The 24,934-nt window shown below is 35.0% G+C and overlaps 1 protein-coding gene across 3 annotated transcripts in view; it reads left to right on the top strand.

Annotated features, from left to right (window-relative positions):
* The first annotated feature begins 13,900 nt into the window (after positions 1-13,900).
* The window catches only part of Elys (AT hook containing transcription factor 1 homolog), a 509,801-nt gene continuing 498,767 nt past the window's right edge, over positions 13,901-24,934 (top strand). For all 3 annotated transcript variants that reach the window (XM_090402410.1, XM_090402411.1, XM_090402409.1), the window contains exons 1-2: positions 13,901-14,203; positions 21,796-21,946. In XM_090402410.1, the coding sequence (XP_090258536.1) occupies positions 21,820-21,946 (127 nt within the window). In that variant the 5' untranslated portion in view covers positions 13,901-14,203; positions 21,796-21,819. The remainder of the gene's footprint in view (positions 14,204-21,795; positions 21,947-24,934) is intronic.

Here is a 24,934-nt window from a genome sequence, read left to right as displayed (position 1 = left end):
AACCAAGCCACTTAACAAAATACTGAAGCTTTCTTTCTGTTTGTGGTGTTTAAGTACTTGTTCGATTAGATACACGTCTTCCGGAAGATCATTGGGTATATCAGTCTTCTGCAGTTGAGGTTCATAGAACGTTCCCTCCATTATCTCTGCGTCCCGACTGCGAACTGTATATACTACAGGGTTTCTATTAATAACCTGAGCAATAGTGAACAATTCTCGTTTCCAGTTACCCCAATACCCTTTCCTAAATTTGTGGGTATCATCACATTCCAGACATGATTCTTGTTGTGAAGGTTAACTTGCGAAGGAGCCATACCGATAGTGCGGTGTGGTGTGAGGTTAAACGTATGTACAAGGGTCGGCAAAACGTTCGTATAACTTTTATTTCATCCACTTGTAGATCTTTGTTTTCAATGTTCTGATAAATCTTTCTGCAATGGGTGCTTTCATTTCGCTCCTGGTCGTGTAGAAATGAATATAATAGTTCTTAAACAATGCACGAACTTCCTTGTTGCAAAACTCTCACGAAAGCATTAACAACAGCGTCTGCTGATTTCTTCTTCAGGGTTCGAACCCACGCAAATCGGGAAAAAAAATCGATGCATACAAGAAGGAAACACACACCCCCATTCACGTTTGCATGGGATGACATATCTGCCAAATCACATTGAAAAGTGTGTAAAAGTGTCGGGCCTTTGATTAGATTGCGTTTAAACTTTCTTCTAATGGGTTTAGGTCTCACATAAGTAGGCTGTGTTTCTAACCGACTTTTCACGGTTACATGTGGCAAATTTGAATGTTTCTGTAAAGCTTTGATACTTCCAAAATTACCAGATTATAGTAATCTGATAACTTTTCCATTACTAAAAATAATTTTTTTTTTTGCAGGTGAAAATCAAGAACCATCTCAAAAGTAGCAGATACTTGCTTGTATAGCAGTACTACTAATATTAGTGTACATGGAAATTTCCATAATCATTTGGGAAGCAGAATCAAAATCAGGCAATCACACATATCTCATCAAAGAAATGTTACGACAAGAAAAACACCACATGCATTGGTGATATCTGTAAAGTCCTATTTCTGCATATTGCATTGTAAATAATATCTGTGAAATAAATGTGTAAACTTAAAAGAACAAACAGTGTCATTGATGTGTTATGCATGTTTAAATAAGATCACTTCTGAAATCACCGTGAATTCACACACGATTTGTTCATTTATTCATTTATTGAACTTTAAGGTCTTAATTTTAGACAAATCAAAATATTCGGATGAATTATCAATAAAATATGAATTTGAATTTGAATATGAATATAGAAGAAAATAGGGATTAGGTATGGGAAAAAAAGTGTGTGTTTGAGGGACACCAGCATTTAATTATTCAGAAAAACTCGAAACAGTGCCACCGCTAGACTCTACTCTACTCTAAGAATTCCCACCCTTTAACTGGAAAGAAATGCCCCAAAATGTATTAGAAAATTAGGACAGCCATCAATAGACAACCAAAGACAAAACATGACGACAATGACGGATGTGTGTCACCCTGGGAAAATTCCAAGATATCTTATCTCAAAAATATCGTCCACAATTCCATAACAAACCAAAACACCATGTGATATCACAGAGAGGCATATGTTCCCCAGAAATTTCCAAACACATAACGTCACGATTCTTATCTCTAAATACCATCCATAATGCATTAAGCGAACCATACACATCATGTGATGTCCCTGAGAGACGAGGGCCCCAGTGAAATTCCAAACATTCCAAACTCTATAACAACAAACATTCAGGATTCCTTATCTTATCTTGATCTTGATATGGTCGAAGTGTCCCACCAATCACGACACGATTCCTTATCCAGTAATATATCTCCCTTTTCCATTCAAAACAATAACGTCACTTATTTACAACTAACAAATGACGTCACTTATATTCATCTGATAACAACAAACATTCACGTTACGATTCCTTATCTTATCTTGATCTTGATCTGGTCAGAAGTGCACTCCAATCATAACACCAATCCTTATCTCTACAATCACCCATGATTCCATACGCGAACCAAAACACAATAACTCACGTTACTGACAGGTATGCCCCAGGAAAATTCCAAACATTCCAATATCATGACGTCATGCCCAACATGACGTCATCAAATTAACAATCAATCACGTCACGATTCCTTATCTTATCTTGATCTTGATCTGGTCAGAAGTGCCTACCATAGTACTAACAGTGGTTTAACTTTCATATTTTTTAAAATTTTAAGTCTTATTTTTAAATGTTTAAGTCTTAATTTTTAATGTTTAAGTCTATCCTTGCAATGTCAAAGAGGCAAAAGTGCAGTTTTAATGACGATCTCCAGAAAGAATTCAAATTTATTAAACTGGACAAGCTGTGTAGTAATGGAACAAAAGTGGTATGCCAACACTGTAATGTCCATTTTTCCGTTGCTCATGGAGACAGAAGTCACATATCAACTAGCATCTACGTAGCCAGAAACATAAGGATGCTGAAAAGATGGTGATAGCGAAAGCGATAAAATTGCTACAAGTGAAGCTGCTGTTGCTTATCATGCCATGTGTCGCAGCCAAAGGTTTAGTGCAAATGACTGTTTGTCGACATTGATAAATAAAATTTATAAACCAAAATTTTCTTCAGCATGTACCAAATCAGAATATTTCAGCTACAGAAGTAGCCATGAAAATTTAAAATCTTGTAAACAATTTAGAGTCCAGAACAGGTGAAATGTTTGTAACTACTGATTTCAAAAAACAACTGAAAATATTAGTATTCAGGAGAAATTAATGAGGATAAGTTTTTGAGATAGTTGAGAATTTCTATGAAACCAGCTTTAATATGTCAACAAGTGAAAGTACAGTTCAGGAAACATTGAAAAGTTCAAGTAGATGTTACTAACAAAGACACCTGAATGGAAAGAAATACAGAAGCCGAAACGAGGAACTCATCACACACACAGAAGCAGAAGAAACTCGTGTATTCGATCAGTGGATCCTCATAATATCTATAATTGTGAGGCAATTGGATACATGTAATAAAGAAAACATTCCTGTATCTGATAGATGGCTACAAATGTTTTCTGAAATGAACGAAAAACTTCTAGAGTTTCAAAACTTTTGTGATATTGTAGAGTTTATTCTTTGTCTTCAGGAAATACAGCACCTGTAGAGAGAATATTTTCTGTTATGAACAGTTTGTGGTCAAAGGAGAAATCTAGATAAAGTGTTGAGACAATGAGGGCTATGATAGTTGTAAGACAAAATTGTGTGATGGAGTGTGTGAAGTTTGATAAGGTGTTGAAAGACCAAAATTTGCTGTGTAAGATCACTTCATTGGAGAAATATTCATTCCATGATCATGGTGAAAGACAATCCCACGCCGTCTACGTTTAGCTAAATTTTTGTATGGGTTCTGTCACTGAAGGACAATGGTAAGCTCAATATGGTTGGGTAATAAAACTTTTTTATCATCTTACTTTTTCATGAATACAGAATATTATTACATAATACCCGTCCCGTTTTTGCCATCCCGATGTCCGTTTTTGTCTCAAGGAAATATGGTCAGCCTACTTATAGCAAGTTTTAATATAGTAATTAGACAGCTAATTCACCTTCAAAGGGCCCCACTTATACCGAGAGGAGATCGATTTCGATCTTTCAAACTAAAAGCCATTGCAGATTCGGATCGCATATCTAGATGTAGGTATTTTTGAAAGAGAGCTAAAGTGAAGAGAGAGATTTTGTTGAAAGCACTACACTCTAAGTTTAGGAATAGTTTGAGTAAAAAATCTTTAATGAACAGTTTAAAACATGGCGATTCATTACAGAAGGAGGGCGAGCCTAAATCCCTTCGTTGCTGATCTACTGGAATTTCACACTTTTCACTCAATATTTTCACTCCCTTCCATATGAAGACGGTGATGGCTGTAAACTCTACACTTGATGCCATTTAATATTAGTGATAATCTTCAGCTAGCTACCTGTGATTGGCTAACTGGGGAGTTTGACTACCCCTTAGATTCCAAAAGTTAGCCAGTGCTAAAAGAACTTCGACTACTCCCTATTGGAATAAAACCGTCATTGAATTTTATATTATTATTTATTTCTATATTCAGTCAACAGCGTTCAAAGGTTACCAATCGGATTTATCGATTCCTAGAATTCTTAGACTGCAACGGAGCTTGCAGAATATATATATATATATATATATATATATATATATATATATATATATATATATATATATATATATTCGTAGAAAGTTTTTTACCTTGGATATTACTATGTTAAGGATACCAAGAAATTTTATAAGCTAGGTTTAATCCTCTTTCCCAATTTAATCCTTTAATGTGCTTTGCATTAGGGGAAACTAAGAAAAGTGATCTGAGCTTACACCACCTTTACTACGAGTTGCCTCAGACTTGCACTCAGACATCAAGTCAAGTTTGTGCCTGCACGTAGTGCAAGTCTGAGGCAACTCGTGGTAAAGGTGGAGTAAGATCCGATCACTTTCCTTGGTATCTCCCCTAATGCGAAGCACATCCCCTTGTGGAGATGTATGATGCTATGCATTAAAGGCGTTTAGGGAACCGATCAAAAAAATCAACTAATGCCTTTTATTCCCTAATAGGGAGTAGGCGAGGCCTTTATACCCTATCTAGCTTTTGGAGACTGAGTGAGCAGTTCAATCTCCACCGGTAGCCAATCAGAAATAGCTGGCCCATGTCTATCACTAATTATAGCAGCCACCGATGAAGAGGCTGGCAAACAAGTGCTGCCATCTCTTGGTACCTAACTCTAACAAGATATGTCACTGTCTGAAATAATGTGGGTACTACGGTCGATTTACGGGACGAAAAACCCGAGTTTCCGGGAGGAAAAACCCGCTTGCTGTGCCAGAGATCGACTTACTCGGGAACCGGTCGAAGATAGTCTTAGAAAAAGTTCCTCCAGTCAGCGACTAGACTAGAACCTAGGTCTAACTTCAAGCGGCCAAGCGCAGAGGACGCAAGCGCCACTTCCACTGAACTACACAGGCCTTAGGGAACCGATTTGTTCGAGATTAGAGTCGTTCGACAACCGAGGTTCGTTCCACTGTATATGACTTTTGCATTACTTCAACCTTTGTATCTCTCCCGTGTCTGGATCCCACTGAAGAGACCCCAATACAGGTCGAAACCGGTCTGCGTAGTGGCCCTTCCCATTATGCATTGCATTATACACGCCTGAAAGGGGGGGGGGTGCTTTGCATTATGGGATACATACTAAGTCAAGTGTTATGAAGTCATTAGCCTCTATATACATGTAGCTCAGACGTGAATATATTTTACGGGCAAAAGTTTGTTTTGCTTACTTGGGAAAAGGATATATGTGTATATATATATATATATATATATATATATTCTGCAAGCTCCGGTTTCGACCTGTATTGAGGTCTCTTCAGTGGGATCCAGACCCGGGAGAGATACAAAGGTTGAAGTAATGAAAAAGTCATATATAGTGGAACCTCGGTTGTCGAACGACTCTAATCTCGAACAAATCGGTTCCCTAAATGCCTTTAATGCATAGCATCATACATCTCCACAAGTGGATGTGCTTCGCATTAGGGGAAATACCAAGGAAAGTGATCGGAGCTTACTCCACCTTTAAACCAAGCATAATCTTTAACGTATTTTACATCCAAGGTAAAAAACTTTCTATATATGTAATAAATTTTTTAACTTGGGGATATTGTATATTAGGATAACCAAGTTATTTTATAAACTTGGTTATTTCAACTCCTAATCCCAAGTATGCAAACAATTAAGTTTGCGCCTGGTAAAGGTGGGTAAAGCTCTGATCACTATTCTTAGTATTTTCCCATAATGTAAAGAACATCTCACTAGAATATGTATATTGCAATGCATTATGGGTGGGGTCACTACCCAGACCGGTTTCAACCTTTTTTGAGGTCTCCTCAGTGAGTAGCTAGACCCTAAATACCAAGGTTAAAGTAATACGGAGTCTTATCAACTTTACCTATAGAAGTTGCAACAAGGTTATCCTAATAACTTGGTTATCCTGATATACAATATCCCCAAGTTAAAAAATTTATTACATCTATATCTCCTCCAGAGATTTTTATTAAAAATAAAAACACCTTGTTGCAACTTCTATAGGTAAAGTTGATAAGGCTCCGTATTACTATAACCTTGGTATTTAGGGTCTAGCTACTCACTGAGGAGACCTCAAAAAGGTTGAAACCGGTCTGGGTAGTGACCCCACCCATAATGCATTGCAATATACATCTTCTAGTGAGATGTTCTTTACTTTATGGGAAAATACTAAGAATAGTGATCAGAGCTTTACCCACCTTTACAATGAGTTGTTGCCCTGGTGTTGCACCATCTTTAGACTTGAACTTTGTTTCAGGCGCAAACTTAATTGTTTGCATACTTGGGATTAGGAGTTAAAATAACCAAGTTTATAAAATAACTTGGTTATCCTAATATATATATATATATATATATAAATATAATAAGAATTAGAAATATATAATTGAAATATGTTAAAATTAGGTAATTAGAAATATATTTTTAAAATGCATAGTTTAATGTGAAATATATGATATTTTCTATTTAGTTATTTATTTATCATGTTTAACATTTTCGAGGTGCGTATGAATTAATTTTCTAGCTGAGAGAAAAATTGGCGACCAGGTGTCTCGCCAATAGGAAAAGCAGCAGGTGGCCAAGGTATGTAAACGTTCATTTTTATTTTTCGTTCAAAATTATGTGAACGTTTTTGTTTGTTTTTGACTTTGCCTATTGCATCACTTACAAGTAATTTAAATGGGATAAAACAGTGGACAATATACATGAACGATATCAGTTATTTTAAAGAAATAAGTATATTTAACATAAAGAACAGCGAGGCTTATGATGATCATATATTATAAAAACATTCGAAAGAGTTCGTTAATTAAAAATGCTCTCGGTCAGTGCAATGGTATACAGCTGAATTAAAAATTAAAGAGAATAAGACAAACTGCTTCGATGAAGTTGATGGTCTTCATAACAGTGTCAACGTAGCCTCTACCGCATGTTTACATAATCGGTATTTATCTCTTTCGTAAATCAAAAATGCGTGGCAACGCTGAAAGCAGTAATTTGAATCAACTTTTTTTTTTTCTAATTCGGAAGAGCTAACTCGTCATAAATTAATAAGCTTCTCTCTCTCTCTCTCTCTCTTTTCCCCTACCTTTCTCCACATAACTGCAGCTATCTCTCCATTTACAGGTTTTTGTTGTTGTTGTTAAGCGGAACTCATACAGAAACAGTAGGGTTTACTACCCGCAAACTCAGTTTTATCCTGCACAACAAGTAAATCAGCTTAAACCATGCATTTTGCACACGAGCCTCACCGATGCACTGTATGTTATTAAACATCTTGCACGTCGGATAATATCAATGTAAAAATTAACATTAACATAATATACTCACCTCGTAGCAGAGTTGTTTATACCGTAGTTCCAACCAATGAATCAGTCATAAAACGCCTGCTGACAGAAAAAATACACTACACATGGCATGGATGGTAAAGCTATAATGAAAGATAGTCGGTATCCTATCATAACATATCAGTGAAATGCTATATAGCTGGAAAAAAAAATTAAAGAGGAAGGCAAAGTGCTTCGATGAAGTTGACGGTGTTCATAACAGTGTCAACCTAGTCTCTACCTCATGCTTACATAACAGGTATGGCAAACACAACAGGCTTACATGACAGGTATAAATGACAAAGCTGAAAGCAGTAATTTGGAATAGACATTTTTTTAATAGAAGCACTAACGCCTTATAAATTAATAAGCTTCTCTCTCTCTCTCTCTCTCTCTCTTCTTCTTTTCCCCTTCCTCCTCCCACAAACAAACAGCAATCCCTCCGTTTACAGGTTTTTGTTGTTGTTGGAAAGGTACCTTATTGCCCACAGTGAGGGAAACGTTGTTGGGAAAAACTTGAGTTGAGGAAAAAACAGTGTTTGTGAAGGGTCGGTCATGCCTTAGTAATTTATTAACTTTTTTATAATAGAGTAATAGCTGAGTTAGATAAAGAAAATGGCTACACGATGATTTTAGTGGATTTTGCAAAGGCATTTGACAGAATACCACATGGAACCCTGTAATGCAAATTAGAATAAATGGGGATGGATATGACAGTGGTTAAGTGGATAAGGGAGGCTGTGGACAGATATCAAAAAGTGGTATAGCGAGGCGAAAACAAGTGACTAGCAGTGCGCCACAAGGTTCAGTGCTGGGATCATTGCTGTTTAGTTTGTACATAAATGATATAGGAAATAATCTGAAAGGAAATATTCCGTTGTTTGCTGATGATGCGAAAATAAGTAGATAAATAGTTAATCAAGCGATGTGGAGATGCAGGACGATTTAAATATTCTACCAGTATGGCTGAAACTTAATGGGTGTCAGTTTAACGTCAAGAAATGTCAAGTTATGCATTTCGGGATAAATAGATTACAAGCCGTATATCATATTGATGGCACTGTACTCCAGGAAATAGCTGAAGCTAGATATTTAGGGATGGTAGACAGAGAATTAAAGTTTGGAGGACATATTGCTAAGGTATTCCATACGAATACTTGGCTATTGAAGAACACACTAACAAGTAGAGATAAGGAAGTTATTATTCCCCTTTGTAAGGCCTTGATACGACCACATCTGAATTACTGTGCCCAAGTCTGGTCCCCTGGGTTTTCTGGGGGATGAGGAAGCGGTATAGATGATTCCGATGAGAGTGGCCTGTGGAAGGTTATCTATGAGGATAGAAGGTGATTGATAGTAGAAGTAATTGCAGAAGTTGGTTGATAATAGAAAAAGAGGGGGATATGATGTAAACATTTAAGTTGCTTAAAGGGTTTTATAGGATTGATGCAGGGGAAATGTTTCAGGCTAGAGGGAGACCAGAACAAGGGGTCATCGCTGGCAGTAGAATAAAGGTGTGGTTAGTAGGGGATGTGAGGACTATATTTTTTGCTTGGAGAGTTGTGAATGAATAGAATGGGTTGTCAGAATTTAATGATGATGATGGTAATAATAATAATAATAACGTACAATAGTACATTCGTACTGCAGATTATGTAAGCCAGGGACCGAGCAGACTGAACATGGCATTTCACTTCAGCCTGTATTAATCAAGGTGAATGTATCACACCTATGGAAGAAAAACGTATTACTTTCTTTTTTCTCTATTAAACGTAATTATTACCAGAGTTGGAAAAAAGTATGCATATGATCATGCTCATAACTGGATTTCGAACTCCACCAGTCAAAGAGTAGAATTAACTGCATATTCTTCCAAAAAGTTATTCAGGCATAAATGCTCTCTCCTACTGGCAAATAATAGCAGTTACCGATTTTTTTTTATTTTATCTCTTTTTGTTATTTTTAATCTGATTATGATTATCTGTTATATTTAATTTTTTTTTACATAATCTGCAACCTTATTCTAGATACCATACCTGAGAATTTTTGAAACTATCTCGAAATAAGCAGGTAAGTAGTCTCACTGAGCAATGAAATTATTATTCCACTTAAAATATTTTCTAACACTCATACCTACGTTCGATTAGACCCCTGAATCAGTTAGTTGGCGCACGTACATGATAACTATGTGACCAAGCTGGTTAACAGTTGACGTCTTCTCTACCAAGGCAAGAATATTTAGGATGTTTGTCAAATTTATACTCCAAATGTGATAACAGTATTCAGTAACTGGAAGCCTTTATTATAGTATAAAGGTGTTGTAAAAAAAAAGAAATGTCCATTTCTTAGGTAATGACATAGTGATTATTTTGTCATGATAGATTGGAAGTTATCTTTTTGCAAAATGGTAAATCTCGTATAAAGATATGGATATTGTCAAATATGACGTGAAAAAGTATGACTTGACATGGATGACATTATCGATTAAAGGGAAAGAAAGAGAAAGAGAGGGGAAGACTAACTGAAAGACCACATAAGCCAGAACAGATAAATGCCTGATTCTTAAATAGAAGACGAAGAAGAAGACTTGAAGAAAATGACTCTTATTTGCAAGAAATAAAATAGCATATGGTGAATGTTAACGAGTTTTTCAGAACTCCCCTGAAAAATGGTTCGTTTATCATAGTTTTGATTAGAAAGTGGATATTGTATCAGGCTTTTTATTTACTTATTTGTTTAGTACAAGATTATCAAATGAAAAGTGCAATGCGCTGGCATCAGCAAAATTCTTAATTAGCTTTAGAGCTAGCTGAGTAATCGTTTTTACACAAGAAACGACAGAGACCGTGAAAGAACGATTTTTATAGCCCTGACTGAATATAGTGTGGGTTCTACGGTCGATTTTCATGAGTTTACGGAAAGAAAAACCCGAGTTTCAAAAAAAAAAAAAAAAAAAAACGCTCGCCCATGCCGAGATCAAATAACTCGAGAACCGGCGGGGGGGGGGAAAGGCTTAGTAAAGGATCCTGTAGTCAGCGGTTAGAAATGAGCACTTACGACGCTCTTTATTCGCATGGTCCAGTACCATGAACGGAACATGCCATTTCACTAAGTTATTATTATTATTATTATTATTATTATTATTATTATTATTATTATTATTTGACACCTCCAGGGAGTCCAAAGACTCATCGAGGGAGAGTGTGCCAACAGCATCGAACGATTGGTCCCCTTCCAACTACTAACCGTGCTCAAACTTACTTAACTGAGCCATTAGAAGCAGAGGCTCTAGCAAGTTACACAGGAGCTTTGACATTCTTAATATTCCTTTTGTTCCAAACCGAATTATGTGTGTTAAAGATACCAAGAACAAACATTTGAGTTTCTCTCAAGTGTTTTCCGTGCATTATTCCCAAGATGGTTGACAAAGTTGATACAAGCGTGATGTCCATATTGAACAAGTAGTGGAATTGTTTATCGCTTATAAGTTGAGATATTTCCACTTCTTGAATTGGTCTGATATAATTTCCAAACTAGAATAAATGCTAGACATATAATAAATTACACAAAACAAGACAGCCATCTCTGAAGTAATATTCAGAACACGCAGAGAAATGTCAGGAGGAAGAACAATAAACTCCTCGATGTTTAGATTGGATAACACTCTACAAAGAGAGGAGTCTGTTTGTACAAAAATAATTAAAGAAGCACGTAGGAAAGTAAACTGCCATATTAACACATTTTTATGTTATGTTGAAGTAGGTGTTTCAACATAATATCATAATATGGCATGTCTGGTGCTGTGGAAAATGCGTATTAATTCTATTACGCTAAGAGAAGAAACACTGTTCTATCTGGTTATCGAGTTAATCGATCCTCAGAACAGAAAAATCGGAATTTTCTCCCATAAACTAGGATTTATAGCTTATAACCACAACACAATTGAAACGACTGCAGAAGTAATACTATTTTTGGACAACAACGTGCAGTGTAAGGATTAGGGACTACCATATACTGTGCTCTCTTCCCTGGATGCTTATGAAAATCAATAATGGCATTGACTAGCTGTTAGTGATTGCTCAGGATGACGATTTGTCAGCCTGTCGTCAGAAAGTCAAGGTCATACTAGGGTGCTCATAATTTAAAACAAAAAGGACATGAACTGTCCAGGAGAGTTAGCTAAAAAAAAGTAAACAATTTTCAACGGAATAATTTACTATTTTATCTACAAAGCTCATAATGAAAATCTGAACAAAATTAGGTAGATTAATGAAAAGTAACTGTATCTTTGTAGCAGCTATTGAATAATTAATTAAGTAATAAGTAATTGGAAAATACTAAATTGAACAAAATACTGAATTGCATTTCTTTTTAATAGAAAGTGAAATGAAAAATAAAATTTATAAATTTATAACAAGTACCTCATAATATACTCTCTTGTCACATGCGAATTCCAACAATTTCCATTTATTTGAATTTTGCTGTATTGGCTGATACAGCAGATGTTCTTTTCTCTTATATGCTTTTTAGAAGAGAACATTTTTTTATATATTACCTCCTTTTTTTAACCACACAAAAACTGAAAATCATCAATTGAGTTACATGAAAATCATGGAATATCATTTCTTTGAAATAGATGTTTATAATTAACATTGATTTATCTCTGTCAATATGTAACAGATTTTTCCTTATTCCATAATAAATTCCCTAAAAAGGAAACTCTTTGTACCGAAGTAATAGAACCAGGCAGTGTAAAAAATAAATTCAACCATGAATTTTATACTCTCAAAAAGAAATGTTTTTGTTTTGAAAGCGTTGGCAATTATTGGAAAGAAAATAAAATAAATCTATGTATGACTTACAAGTTATCAGAATATTATTATTATTATTATTATTATTATTATTATTATTATTATTATTATTATTATTATTATTATTACTGTTATTATTATTATTACAGGCAACTCCAAGGCGTCCTTAGACTCATCGAGGGAGGCCCTAAACATCATAACAAGAACAACTATTTGGCATTCGCACAGTATCTCTCATACTTTGCTTTGAACTCCTTTACAGTCCTGGCACCCACAACAAACTCTGGCAGTTTATTCCACTCATTCACCACTCTCCAAGTAAAAAACCTAGTTCTAACACCCTTGCTAACTACACTCTTGCTCAGTTTCCATGGATGGCCCCTAGTTCTCCCATCACCAGACTTGATCTGAAAAATTTCCTCTGAATTCATCTTGTAAAAAACTCTTCAATAATTTGAATGTCTCAATCATATTACCCCTTTTCCGCATATCAACCAATTTCTGTATCCACAGAACTCCAGCCTGTTCTCGTAATGTTCATTTCATAGATCTGCTATCATCTTGGGCATCAGCGTCAGGTTCCTCTCTACCTCCTCCACATCAAGAAGAGGCCCAGATCTGGGTACAGTAGTCAAGTTGGAGTCTTATTAAGGCACGAACAAGAGGAACAATAACTTACTTATCTCTGCTCGTCAAAGTATTCTTCAGTAACCAAGTGATCTGATGAGCTGATTTAGCCACTTTTGTTATGTGTCCCCTAAACCTCAACACCCTATCCACAAACACACCCAAATCTCTGGCTTCGTCAACCTCCTGGAGTACAGTTCCACCAATGTGATATACTGCTGCTAATTTTTTCAAATTCTTTACAATATTCTTTACTTTTGCAGTAGCTGTTTGTTTTACGAATGTCACATTCGTAAAACAAACTCATCGAGGGAGACCCTAAACATGATATCAAGAGCAACTATTCGGCATTCGCACAGTATCTCTCATACTTTGCTTTCACATGTATATATTTCATCTTGAAAATCAGATGTTGAAAATCGAGGCATATTGGCATGTCGAAAACATGTCTTAGGACTCCGGGAGATTTTTTTTTTTTGGTGAAAACTGTCTTCCTGATTAAAACTAGATAGATGTGTATCCTAAACGGTCTCACTTGCTCCCTTTGGGAAATAAAGGCCTCAGCAGATTTTTTTTTTTTTTTTACAATATTGTGTTGAAATAAGTGTTATTTTGGTGAGAGGCGAATTCATCTATCTTCTAAAATTAGTGCTAATGTTAGTGAGAAGCCACCACCTTTTTACAGGTGGTCTGAAAAAGTAACCTAACTCATAAAAACTTGGCTGTGATTATTAACTCTTAGCCAACTTAGCTTATTTATTTATTTATTTTGGTTGGATTGTTAAATATTTAGATTGCTTAATCCTTATAATATTATCATCATAATTGGCTAAACATATGCGATAAACCTATTCCTTGGTATTATTAGTATTTTTTTATTTCTATTTTGTTAATATTGAAAAATTGTGGAGGCGTACAGTAATCTGTAATGGCGGTACATGTGTATATGTTTCGTTCGTGTTGTACTTAGAAATATAATATGCATATCATGTAGGAAAATATTCGTATGAAAATTTAAGCCCAATTCACTCTATTTGTGTAGAGCATCAAAAAGTAAAATCTTTTTGTATCTCTCAGTATTTAGTTAAATAAGTTGCAGAAAGGAAGGAAGTTAAAAACTGTGTTTAAAAATAATGTGCATCAATTTGAAAGTGTGAATGCTTGACATGTGGATATGCTCTGAGAAACTCATAGAGTTTATATGTGTAGTGAAGGGGAATTGATACATTGTAGAAATCTCTGACCGGAGGTTACATTATAAGGTAAATTATAATTAAAAAACAAAACAAAACACGGAGCGATTTCTTAGCTGTAGAATGATGGTAGACGTATTTTTATAGAAAAAAAAAATGCAGGATTCTAATAGTTTCGATTAAAATATAAATATTTTAATTGGTAATTAATATTTTTATTAGAGGATATTTAGATTTTTTTGGTTAAATTTACCTTTTTAAATTTACTTTTTATTTTTAAATTTAGTTTTAAATTTAAATTTAAAAATGTATGCTTATTCTGATATTTTCAGAATGAATATTTGCGCTAATAGTGTATTATTATTAACATGATAAATTCAAATCAACTTCCTCACCTTTCTAGTCCAATCTGTCTGCAGCCAAGTTATTTAAATTACGGTAAGAGTTCAAACCACTTACACTCCATGCTTTCTATCCATTTCCTTTCTACCTATTTTCTTCTACTCTTCTGTTTGGGGAAATCTTTTAGTAGGCATTCTGTACTTATTTCCATACTATTGTAACTGTTTTTCTTTGATTCTTGGTTATTATTGAAATATGGTAGTTAATTCTCTTATTTCCTGATTGGTTTTCATTTCAGTCCATGCTGCAAACAATTGTTTTGAAAACCTGTCAGTCTTCTTTCAATCTTCCTTCCTTCTGTTTGATAAGCCAGTTATCTGCACACAAAGAACTGTGAGGTGTGCCATTTGGGTACACCACCTCAGTTTCATCACAAGTGTGACTGATTAGAATATCAAGTAACACTTCTATATTTGTTTATACTTATTGGTACTTCATTTATACCTTATTTATACTTTTTTTTTGCTTATATACTTTTATCTTTTATACTTTATGGACTGTCATTCCATATGCACAGAGATAATGCACCATTAATGCCATTGCTAAACATCCACTAATATTGTACCACCAATATTTCATTGCTTATTATCCAGTTGCATTCAGCAAGGTACATAAAATGGTTTAATGCACCTTGCACTTGACACATGTTATATCAAGTACAGAAATTGTATGCTTGAACACATAGAAATTAGAGGATATTTTTTATTAGAGGATATTTAAACTTTGGTTTTCATAGAAATCATAGCATTAATTTGAAATTAATTCAGTGGGTTGGTTAGTGATGTTATAATTAGAGCTGACTTAGTAATTCCAAAATTTCATCACCACTTCTTTGTGCTATATTCCCTTTGCCATTGGATACAAATGCTAACATATTTTATTTTATTGAATGTTTGTGAATCTTATTTCACTGAATATCTGTGAAATATTTTATTCAGTAAAATATTTCACAGAATATTTTACTGAGTAATCTCTCACTGAGAAGTAGATTTTGATATCATTCTGATGAAATTGCATTATCCTCAAACAGGTATCAAGAAAAGTCATGTTCATTAATATTCCATAACCACAAAATAAAACCTTATTTTGTGCATTCCTGATGATAGTAAATTTCTTGAAATATAACCAGATCAGTCTTAAAATTAAACTATACCTTACTGCTGGTTTCATATTCACTAGATCATATAAAAAAACTAAAAGTATCAGTAGGTTGCCATAGAAATCATGGTTTTTGATGATCCATTAATCATCAGTGGACTAGCCTAGTTGGCTGAATGAATAATATAATCTCTTTTCAACAGGATGCAAAATTGAAAAAAAAAATTGTGACATGGATCTTGATGGAATCCTTTAGGCAGTTGATTTTCTTCTCTAAGTTTTGGACTATCTCTCTGCTTATCAGAGGCAGCCCAAATTAATTTGAAGAAGTGCTGTATTTAGTCATTTTATCACCCTTGGTCTCTACTCGATGTGCTATTATATCCAGACTTTTATTCACATAAAAAAAAGGAAAAAAAAGAAAAAATCAAATTAATGGTTAGATTTTCATTTAACACAAAAAGTCACATCTACTTGTATAATAATAATAATAAAAAATTTCATTTGAGGCATTTAATGAATGTGATATAATGTATCAGTGATACAGTAGATTTTGATTTTATCAGTTCATTAATAAAGATGTATATATTGCTTCTTGGCCAAGTTTGCTGAGTGGATAGTATACCAACTCTCCAATCAACAGGCTGTGATTTGAATCCTATTGCAGGTAGAGATGTCGTTCAACCCCCTGAGTTCCGGGCTGATAAGCCAGAGACAAAAAACGTGACATAAAAACATTTCTAAACGTGACATTAAAACGTAGAGTGTATATATATTGTTATTAGAATTGACTCGGGATGTATACATTTAGAAAATTAATATTTGTACTGACTAGAACCCGAGTATAACACAAAAAAACTTTAATGAATCACGACTAGTTTCATTGGTGTCCCGACTTCTTCAGGTGAGTAAGAAATAACACAAAACTTATAAAACTAACAAGGTAAAAAACATGGACTTTTCAGCTTAATAAAAAGAAGAAGAATAGCAACAGTCATATTTGAAATGGTGACTGCATGCTATTGTTAGTGTGAGTTGAATGTGAGTGACAGCTGATTTTAGAGTGCCAGTACTGGATTACTGCACTATGGAAATCAGGCAAACTGTAGCTCAGATTGTTGTTCATGTGTGAAGGGTCTAGAACTATTTCTATGGATTCTACAATTCGTCTTTCAAATTCATCATTGCATATATATAAATTGGTCGTGCAGTCCCAATCAATTTGGTGTTGACGTTCTTCTAGGTTAGAGTTGACGGAGAAAAGAACATGACTGGAAAGGGCGCTCGCTCGTATTCTTCTGTAGGAGATGTCATGTCTATGTTCCTCAAGACGTAATGAAATAGATTTATCTGTCTGATAAATCTATTTCATTATGACATAAAGTTATGTGCGACTGTGGTCGACATAAAATAAGGTCAACCACAGTCACACATAACTTTATAAACACCTGGAAAATGCAGTTGGTTGTGTTTTTGTTTTGGCCGACTCAGAAAAGAACAAAGTTTTGGCAGAGTGGTATAGTCGGTCTTTATGTTGAACTTCTTCGTAATCTTAGCTAGTTTTGGGGTAAGAGAGCTAATAAATGGTAACTGGATGTGAGTGATAGGGATGGATTCATCTTCTTGTCGAGGTTGTTGACGTGGTCTCAAACGTTTAATAATGTTACGAGATGAATATCCATTATTTAAGAAATTGCTTTTCAGGATGTTGAGTTCTGTTTGAAGGTCTTCTTCTGTGGAAGTAAGACATCTTGCACAATGGGCAAGAGTGGAGATGATGTCAAGTTTTTGAGGAGGGAAGTGATGAGAAGAGGCATGCAAATATCTATCAGTGTGGGTGGTTTATCGAAAAATCGAAAATTTAAGACAGTCAGGTAATCTACTGATCTTTAGATCCAAAAAGGGGAGAATGCCGTTAATCTCTAGTTCTGATGTGAATTTGATGTTCTGATGTTGATTATTTAAATGATTTAGGAAGTTTTGTAGTTCCTCTAAACCATGTTCCCAGATAAGGAAGACGTCATCTATGTATCGTAACCACAGTTTAGGTTTTAATGTAGTGATAGAAATAGCTCTCTCTTCAAAATCTTGTAAAAAGATGTTTGCTAAGACTGGGGATGGAGAGCTGCCCATAGCTAACCCGCTTGCTTGTTTATATATTTTTTCTTCGTAGCAGAAATAGCCAGAATTAATGCAGTGCGTTAGTAGAGCAAACATTTTCTTATTTTCTTAGAAACCTTGTCCTTCAGAAGATTAAGGTTATATATATATATATAACCTTAGCTTATCTGTGGTACATATATATATATATATATATATATATATATATATATAATTTGCATATAAAAAATACACATATATACAGTATATATGCCAGTGTGGTTGGCTGAAAAGGTTAGTAGTGTATCTGATCTCCAACAAACAGGCTGCAAGTTCAAATTCTATAGTGAACGTTTATGATGTTTGTGATTATAGTTAGGTTGGAGATGAATGTCATCACCCAGTGTGAGATCACCGGTCCACTTATTAGAGGCCTGAAGTGGCTTGAAAAAATTCCATGTTCGGCATCTGGAGCAGTGTTTCCATACTATGTAAAAAATAAAATAAATAAAGATAAAAAAAATCCTAGCCCACTCACGGTAAAAAAAAAATGCACTATAGGTTTATAAATAACCTTGTGGGTGTGTGCAACACAAAAAAATATGTATCTATTCAAGTCTAACTTATGCCACAAGTATTCTTTTACTTTTTTTTTGGGGGGGGGTGCTTTTTAATGTCTATACTGAATGGATGATGAGGGAGGTCTTGGAAGATCTGAAGGATGGAATAAAGATAAATGGACATCTGATATATAATATAAGATGTCCATTTATTGTATGATATTGTACTAATGAGCGAAACAGAGAAATGTTTGCAAAGAATTTTGAATAGACTGAACAGGGTTGGAAATGAGAGATATAAAATGAAAATAAATGTTCAATAGACAAAAGTGATGAAGATGTCAAGGAAAGGAAATGATGGAACGGAAATCACTTTGAATGAACGAAGAATAGAATTCCTTGGGAGTTGGATAACAGATGACAATAGATCTAATTATGAAATTAAGAACAGAATTAATAAAGCAAAAGCAGCACTTTTCCAAATATACCACATATTAGAAAATAGAAATCTGAACAAACAGTTAAAAGTAAGAATCCTCAAGACAATGATCTGGAGCATAGGCACATATGGATGTCAGTCCTGGACAATCAATAAGGAGATGAGTGACCGATTGAATGCATTTGAAATGTTATGCTCGAGAAAAATGGATCATATCAGCAGGACTGAAAGAGTTAGCAATAAGAGGTTCTTAAAAGATTCAAGGTGAAAAGAGACTATATGGCTAGTTTCCGAAGAAGAAGAAAAGTAGCGTTTGCAGAACATTTGATGAGGAGGAGGTTCTGGAGAGCTCCCTCAGAATAGTATTGCATGGGATGGTGGAGGGAAGCAGAGGAAGAGGAAGACCCGAACTGCAATGGAAACACAACATCAAAGACTGGACGGACAAGCGTCTTACAGAAGCAAGAGATAGAGAATCATGGAAGCGGACTGTTCATCAGCTGCAACCCCTCTTAAAAGAGGAGGCTACAGGATTAGATTAGAAACATGCCCTTTTCCTCTATTTTTCTGTAAATTCTAAATTTCATCAAAGTTCTTAAAAATCATTCAGAACTCTTACAAGAAAATCTTTCCTTTCCTTCAAAATATTCAAATATTGAAGTTCAAAATTTGCTGACAACATTCATTTAATGTCATTGTGGCTATTCTTTCCAACAGTGACAACTGATTCATTATTTTTCAAGGTAGTATTGAATTTATTGCTGTTCTGTTAATGATTGTATTTTGTGTTGTATGAGATTGGAAAATAAATAATATTGACATTCACTGCCCTAAAAAGAGGTAAGGTTAGGAAATGAGCACAGTATGTGAAAGTGTTGATTCACTCAATTAGCAAAGGTACATTCACAGATCCACTTTCATTAAGCTGTCAAGTAATTGTAAAGGAGAAAGTCTGTGGGGATATGTTTGCTGTTAAGTTGCTGAGAGAATTGATGCTTGACACTCATTTTCTGACCTTATCTCTCTCTCTCTGCCTTTCAAGTCAGTGAAAGACAGTATTCATATTCATTTATGTTTGATGTTAAAAAAATAGGGGTGGGAATAAATATGAGTATGAAGAGTTGATTTTTTAAAGCTGGTCATATTGTGTACTAATATTGAGTTGTATAGTGGATCAACAGCCAATAAAACAACAACAATAAAAAAAAAAAAGTCCATGACGATGCCAGCTCAGAGAATTGGTACTCATGTTTAGTATTTATCTCCTTACCTTGATTTTTTTTTTTAAATCTTAAATCTTTTTTAAAATATCTTTAAAAAATTTTTAAATTCAATGAATATAAAGGAATGCTGAGCTTCACTGACTTAAAAATGGCAAGATTAGGAGGAGGAGGAGTCAAGTGCAAAATATTATTATTATATATTATTATTACAAGGGAACCTGTGTAGCTCAGTGGACGTGGCGTTTGCACACCACGGCACTTGGCCGCACGAAGGAAGACACGTCTTCCTTCGTGCGGAAGGACTAGAGGAAATTTTTCTAAGCCTTTTTTCGACCGGTTCCCGAGTTAGTCGATCTCTGGCACGGGCAAGCAGGTTTTTTCTCCCGGAAACTCGGGTTTTCCATCCCGTAAACTCAAGAAAATCGACCAGAGAACCCACATTATTTCAGACATTAAATACGAGTGTTAGGGACCACGAAATGGCAGCACTTGTTGAGCCGTCACTCTTCACTGCGTGCCGCTTAATTAGTGATAGCCTTGTTCCAGCTATCTCTGATTGGGTACCAGTGGAGATTGAACTGCCTGCTCAGTCTCCAAAAGTTAGATAGGGCTAAAAATGGTCTCGCCTACTCCCTATATATACGGGAATAAAAAGGCGTTAGCTGATTTTTTTTTTTGATTATTATTACATTACACCTCCAGGGAGTCCAAGGACTCATCAAGGGAAGGCACCTACTCCACAACTCTCCATCTCCACCAACTACAATGAACCGCAACTACTTTCATCATCTACACCAATGCCATCTAGTGCCGACCACCACCACTAGTATTTTCACAGACAATCACAAACATTCATGCCCACAGCAGGATTTGAACCTGCAGCCTTTTGGCTGGAGAGGCGGATACACTAACCACTCGGCCAGCCAGGCCGGCTTGGAGGCTTGAAAAAAAAAAGTTCCATATTTTATCTCTGGAGCAGGGTTTCCAGACTATGTATAAATTAATAAAAAAAAATGGAAAAAAATCCATGGCCTACCCTACCCATGGTACAAGTGTACTATAGGTGGTTTATAGAAGTTTTTCGTGGCTGGGAACCATATCAAAAAAAAAAAAACACTTATGGATCTCATGTGATACGACAACACATTTTTGAAAACTATATGATTACTCAATGTGACTAGTTTAAAATTTGAAGTTAAGCATTGATGTGTTTGTATGTATTGTGATTAGAATGGTGAAATGGTTAATTCTTTTTAAAATGGTAGTTTGTTTAAAAATTAAATGTGGTTTCTCTACATAATATGCATGAATTATATATAATGTGTACTGCTTAGAAACACTGTATATATATTGATATTTGAAGAATACTAATGAAATAACCCAAAATTCTCAGGCATTGTAATTTTAGCCATTATTTTATATGGAGACATTATTTAGTTTTCCTTAGTCGGTTATCAACACAGAGAACAAGTTTTGTGCAGAAGAGTTTGATATGTATCTCTCTCAGAAAGGAGAGGGATGCATATCAGATTCATTTTTCAGAAGTGATTTTAACTATATCAAATTAAGATTTCAATTCTGTGTTTAACCACTTCCCCACACATAGCATTGTTGTGTTATAAGTCTTGTGACCTCATTTGTGGGATCAGTAAAAAATAAAAAAAATTAGATAGTCTTTATATGAATAATCTTTCTCTCTGTATATATATATATATATATATATATATATATATATATATATGGAATCTAATGAAATAATAAGAACTTTTTATAAAGACATTAAAAATCAGATTTTATTATATGCTACTCCAACTTTAAAGATTATTTTTCTTTTTATAGAAGGCAGACAATTTTATTGTGAACATGAAAAGAGAAATATCCCCTTATTCTGTTTCACAGTTAGCTGCTTTTCCAGTATCATCCCCATCACCTTTACCAGTTATAAATACCAGTGGAACGTTACCTGTCAAATTTGGACAATACAGTCATGGTTAGTGTTTGTTTATTTTTTATGTTGAATTATTAGTATTGATATACTCCATGTGTTATGGTTTAAGTGCTGGAGGAAACTCATGATAGTGGCTTAATGGAGTGAAATATGACTGAGAAAGGTTTAAAAATATTATTTAATTCTTTCAGTATTTCTCCATTTATCAAAACAGTTAGCAAGCTGTCCTATCTCCCCCTTCCCCACTGATCATACCACTTCCTATATAAAAAAAAAAAAAAAACTATCCATTTAAAAACTTCTCTTGAGAATTTAACATTAAATAATACAGATATTTTGGTTAGTTTTGATATCACCTCACTGTTCACCAGTATTCCTTCAATTGGCACCTTATCACTTATAAAGAAAGTTTTTCCTTCTGATATTACTGACCTGTTTTCCTTTGCTATCCATTCTGGACATTTTTCTTGGAAGCACAACATTTATAAACAGATAGAGGGTACCTCTATGGGTTCTCTCCTTTTTATGAAATATTTTAAATAAGAAGCTCTTGACTAAACCCCCTCTCAAACCATCTATCTGGTTAAGATATGTTGATGATGTGTTCTCCATTTAGCCATATGGCCCAGACACATTAGATTCTTTCCTCTCTTACCTCAAATAGTCTTCACCCTGGAATCCAGATTACCATTGATAAAGAAATTAATAACAGTTTATATATAAAGTGCCCTATTCCTGCAAATTGGCATGCTATGGATAGACAGTTTCAGTAACGAAATACCGTGACTAGACATATTACTTAAAAAATTATAATAACAGAATTAACTCATAAAATATTATTTTACGTGATTTTATGTAAATAATATTTTACATGAGTTAATTTCGTTATTATAATTTTAAGTAATGGATAGACAGAAATATCAGCCAACATCTGCAGTCATGACTGTGGTCATTTGGGCCTTGCTGACCATGCTCCATCGCAGTAAATTTAGAAGGGAATGACTATTTTTTTGCAATTTGCAGTTGCCTTCAGAACCCCCTCCATGTAGTTGCACCTGTTTATGGTAGAGGGGGACCTCTCAGTGATGGTACTGGCCCTTTTCATTCTTTCTCTTTTTCTTTGCTTTTCTTCCTGTATTTTTCACTCCACTTCTCCTGAGTCTTTTTTATTATCCTTCCAGACCGCCATCACTGGGATCCAATGTCCTGCCTCCATGTTTGCTGTGCGGTGCTACCCATGGATGCCTGGAAAGGGTGGGGGATCCTGGTAGTCTTGCACTATTTTGACCTCTGCTTCAGCAAGATGGACAGTGGTGGGATTTTTGGTTCAGCACCAGAGATCCCCCACCCACCACAGAGCCACTGGTGCTGAACCAAAAATTCATTGAGCATGAATTCTTCATCCTCAAATGTTTTAGGGACCCCTAACAAAGTCCCAACAAGTACTGATACCATAGATACAGCATTTGGTAACAGAAGTAAGAAACAAAAGATATATGATACCAGTATAAATGTACCAGTGTTTTTGATTATCCATACAACAGGTGAAAAGCAACATCAGTGGGTAGAATACCACTCACAGTAATACCTTATAAAACACTCAATTCTTGTAGGGGAATGATTCAGAATGGGATCTCCTTGATGTTTCTGATGAGGAGATGTGTTCAGAGTTTAAAGATCAGGGAGTGACTAGTGTGAGACACACCTAAGTCTCCATCATCTGTAAAAGCAGGGTATCTTAACTGTTCTTTAGAGTGTATATCCTTAATCTGTTAAGATGCTTTAAATGACAGAAATATGGGCATGTCTAAACTGTTTGTCATGGATTTACCACCTGTGCCTGATGTGGTAGTAAAGAACATAACAAATCTTGCTATGCAAAATAAGCTAAATGTGTCAATTGTCAGGAAGATCGTGCAGCTTACTCTCGTGCATGTCAGCAGTGGAAAAATGAAAAAGAAATACAAAAAAATTAAATAGAACAAAACATATTATATCAGGATGCAAAAAGAAAGCTATCCACCACCACCACACCTGCTTTGAGATCCTTGTATACAGAGAAGGTAACAATTAAGAAAATGTCAATAGTTACTCAACCTCGTATGTCTACTCTGCCATCTGATAATTTCACCATACCTGAGCTTTATGGTCTTACTCCAGAGACAACTCCAAACATGGTTCCATTCAATGAGAACCCACTTGTCAAAAAAATTATGGCAAAGATATCACTTAAAGATAAACCACCAGACAACCCCACAGAAAAAATGGATACTTCAGTATCCACTGAAAGTAAATTAAACTTGCCAACTGACTCTAACACATCAGAGGTATTGAATATTTACCTGAGGAAGTGATGGACACTGGCCTTCCATACTTCCCAAAAACAATTGATAAATATAAACCTGACAAAGGTAAGCCCTCAACCTCCCGAAAACCAGACAAGTCTATAAAACCCAAACAATAGGAAAATTTTTACAATGGAACTGTCATGGGTTTTGTCAGAATATCAATGATATCAACATTTTCTTGTAGAAACACAAACCTTTCTCTTTCTGTGTACAGCAAACATGCTTAAGGCCCAATGAGGATCCTACCTTAAGGAATTTCACTGTTGTATGCAAAAACAGAACTGGAAGTGTTCCTGTTCATGGAGGTGTATCTATCCTAGCAGGAGCCATACTCCTATCCATCATGTTCAACTTAATATTGCGCTGGAAGCAGTAGCGATTTGCCAATCTGTGGGATTTCTTATTACAGCATGTTCAATTTATTTACCGCCTAGTGCTGAGTTAAATGAAATTGATCTTGATAACCTTATCTTGCAATTACCTGAACCCATACTTCTGATGGTTGACTTTAATGGTCACAATACTCTGTGGGGTAGTGCCAACGCAAATAGACTAGGTCGAATCATTGAAAGAATCCTTGATAATAATGACCTCTCCCTTTTGAATAATAGACTCAATACTTTCTTCCAAGACAGGAACCTCACCACGTAACCTTCTGTAGTAAACCATGAAACAGAGAACT

This window comes from Typopeltis vanoorti, chromosome 13 (assembly GCF_054136105.1).
Source record: "Typopeltis vanoorti isolate ZY-2024b chromosome 13, IOZ_Tvanoo_1.0, whole genome shotgun sequence".
Classification (NCBI taxonomy): domain Eukaryota; kingdom Metazoa; phylum Arthropoda; class Arachnida; order Uropygi; family Thelyphonidae; genus Typopeltis; species Typopeltis vanoorti.
Note: the sequence above shows the minus strand (reverse complement) of the source record. Positions and strands in the feature narration are given on the sequence as shown.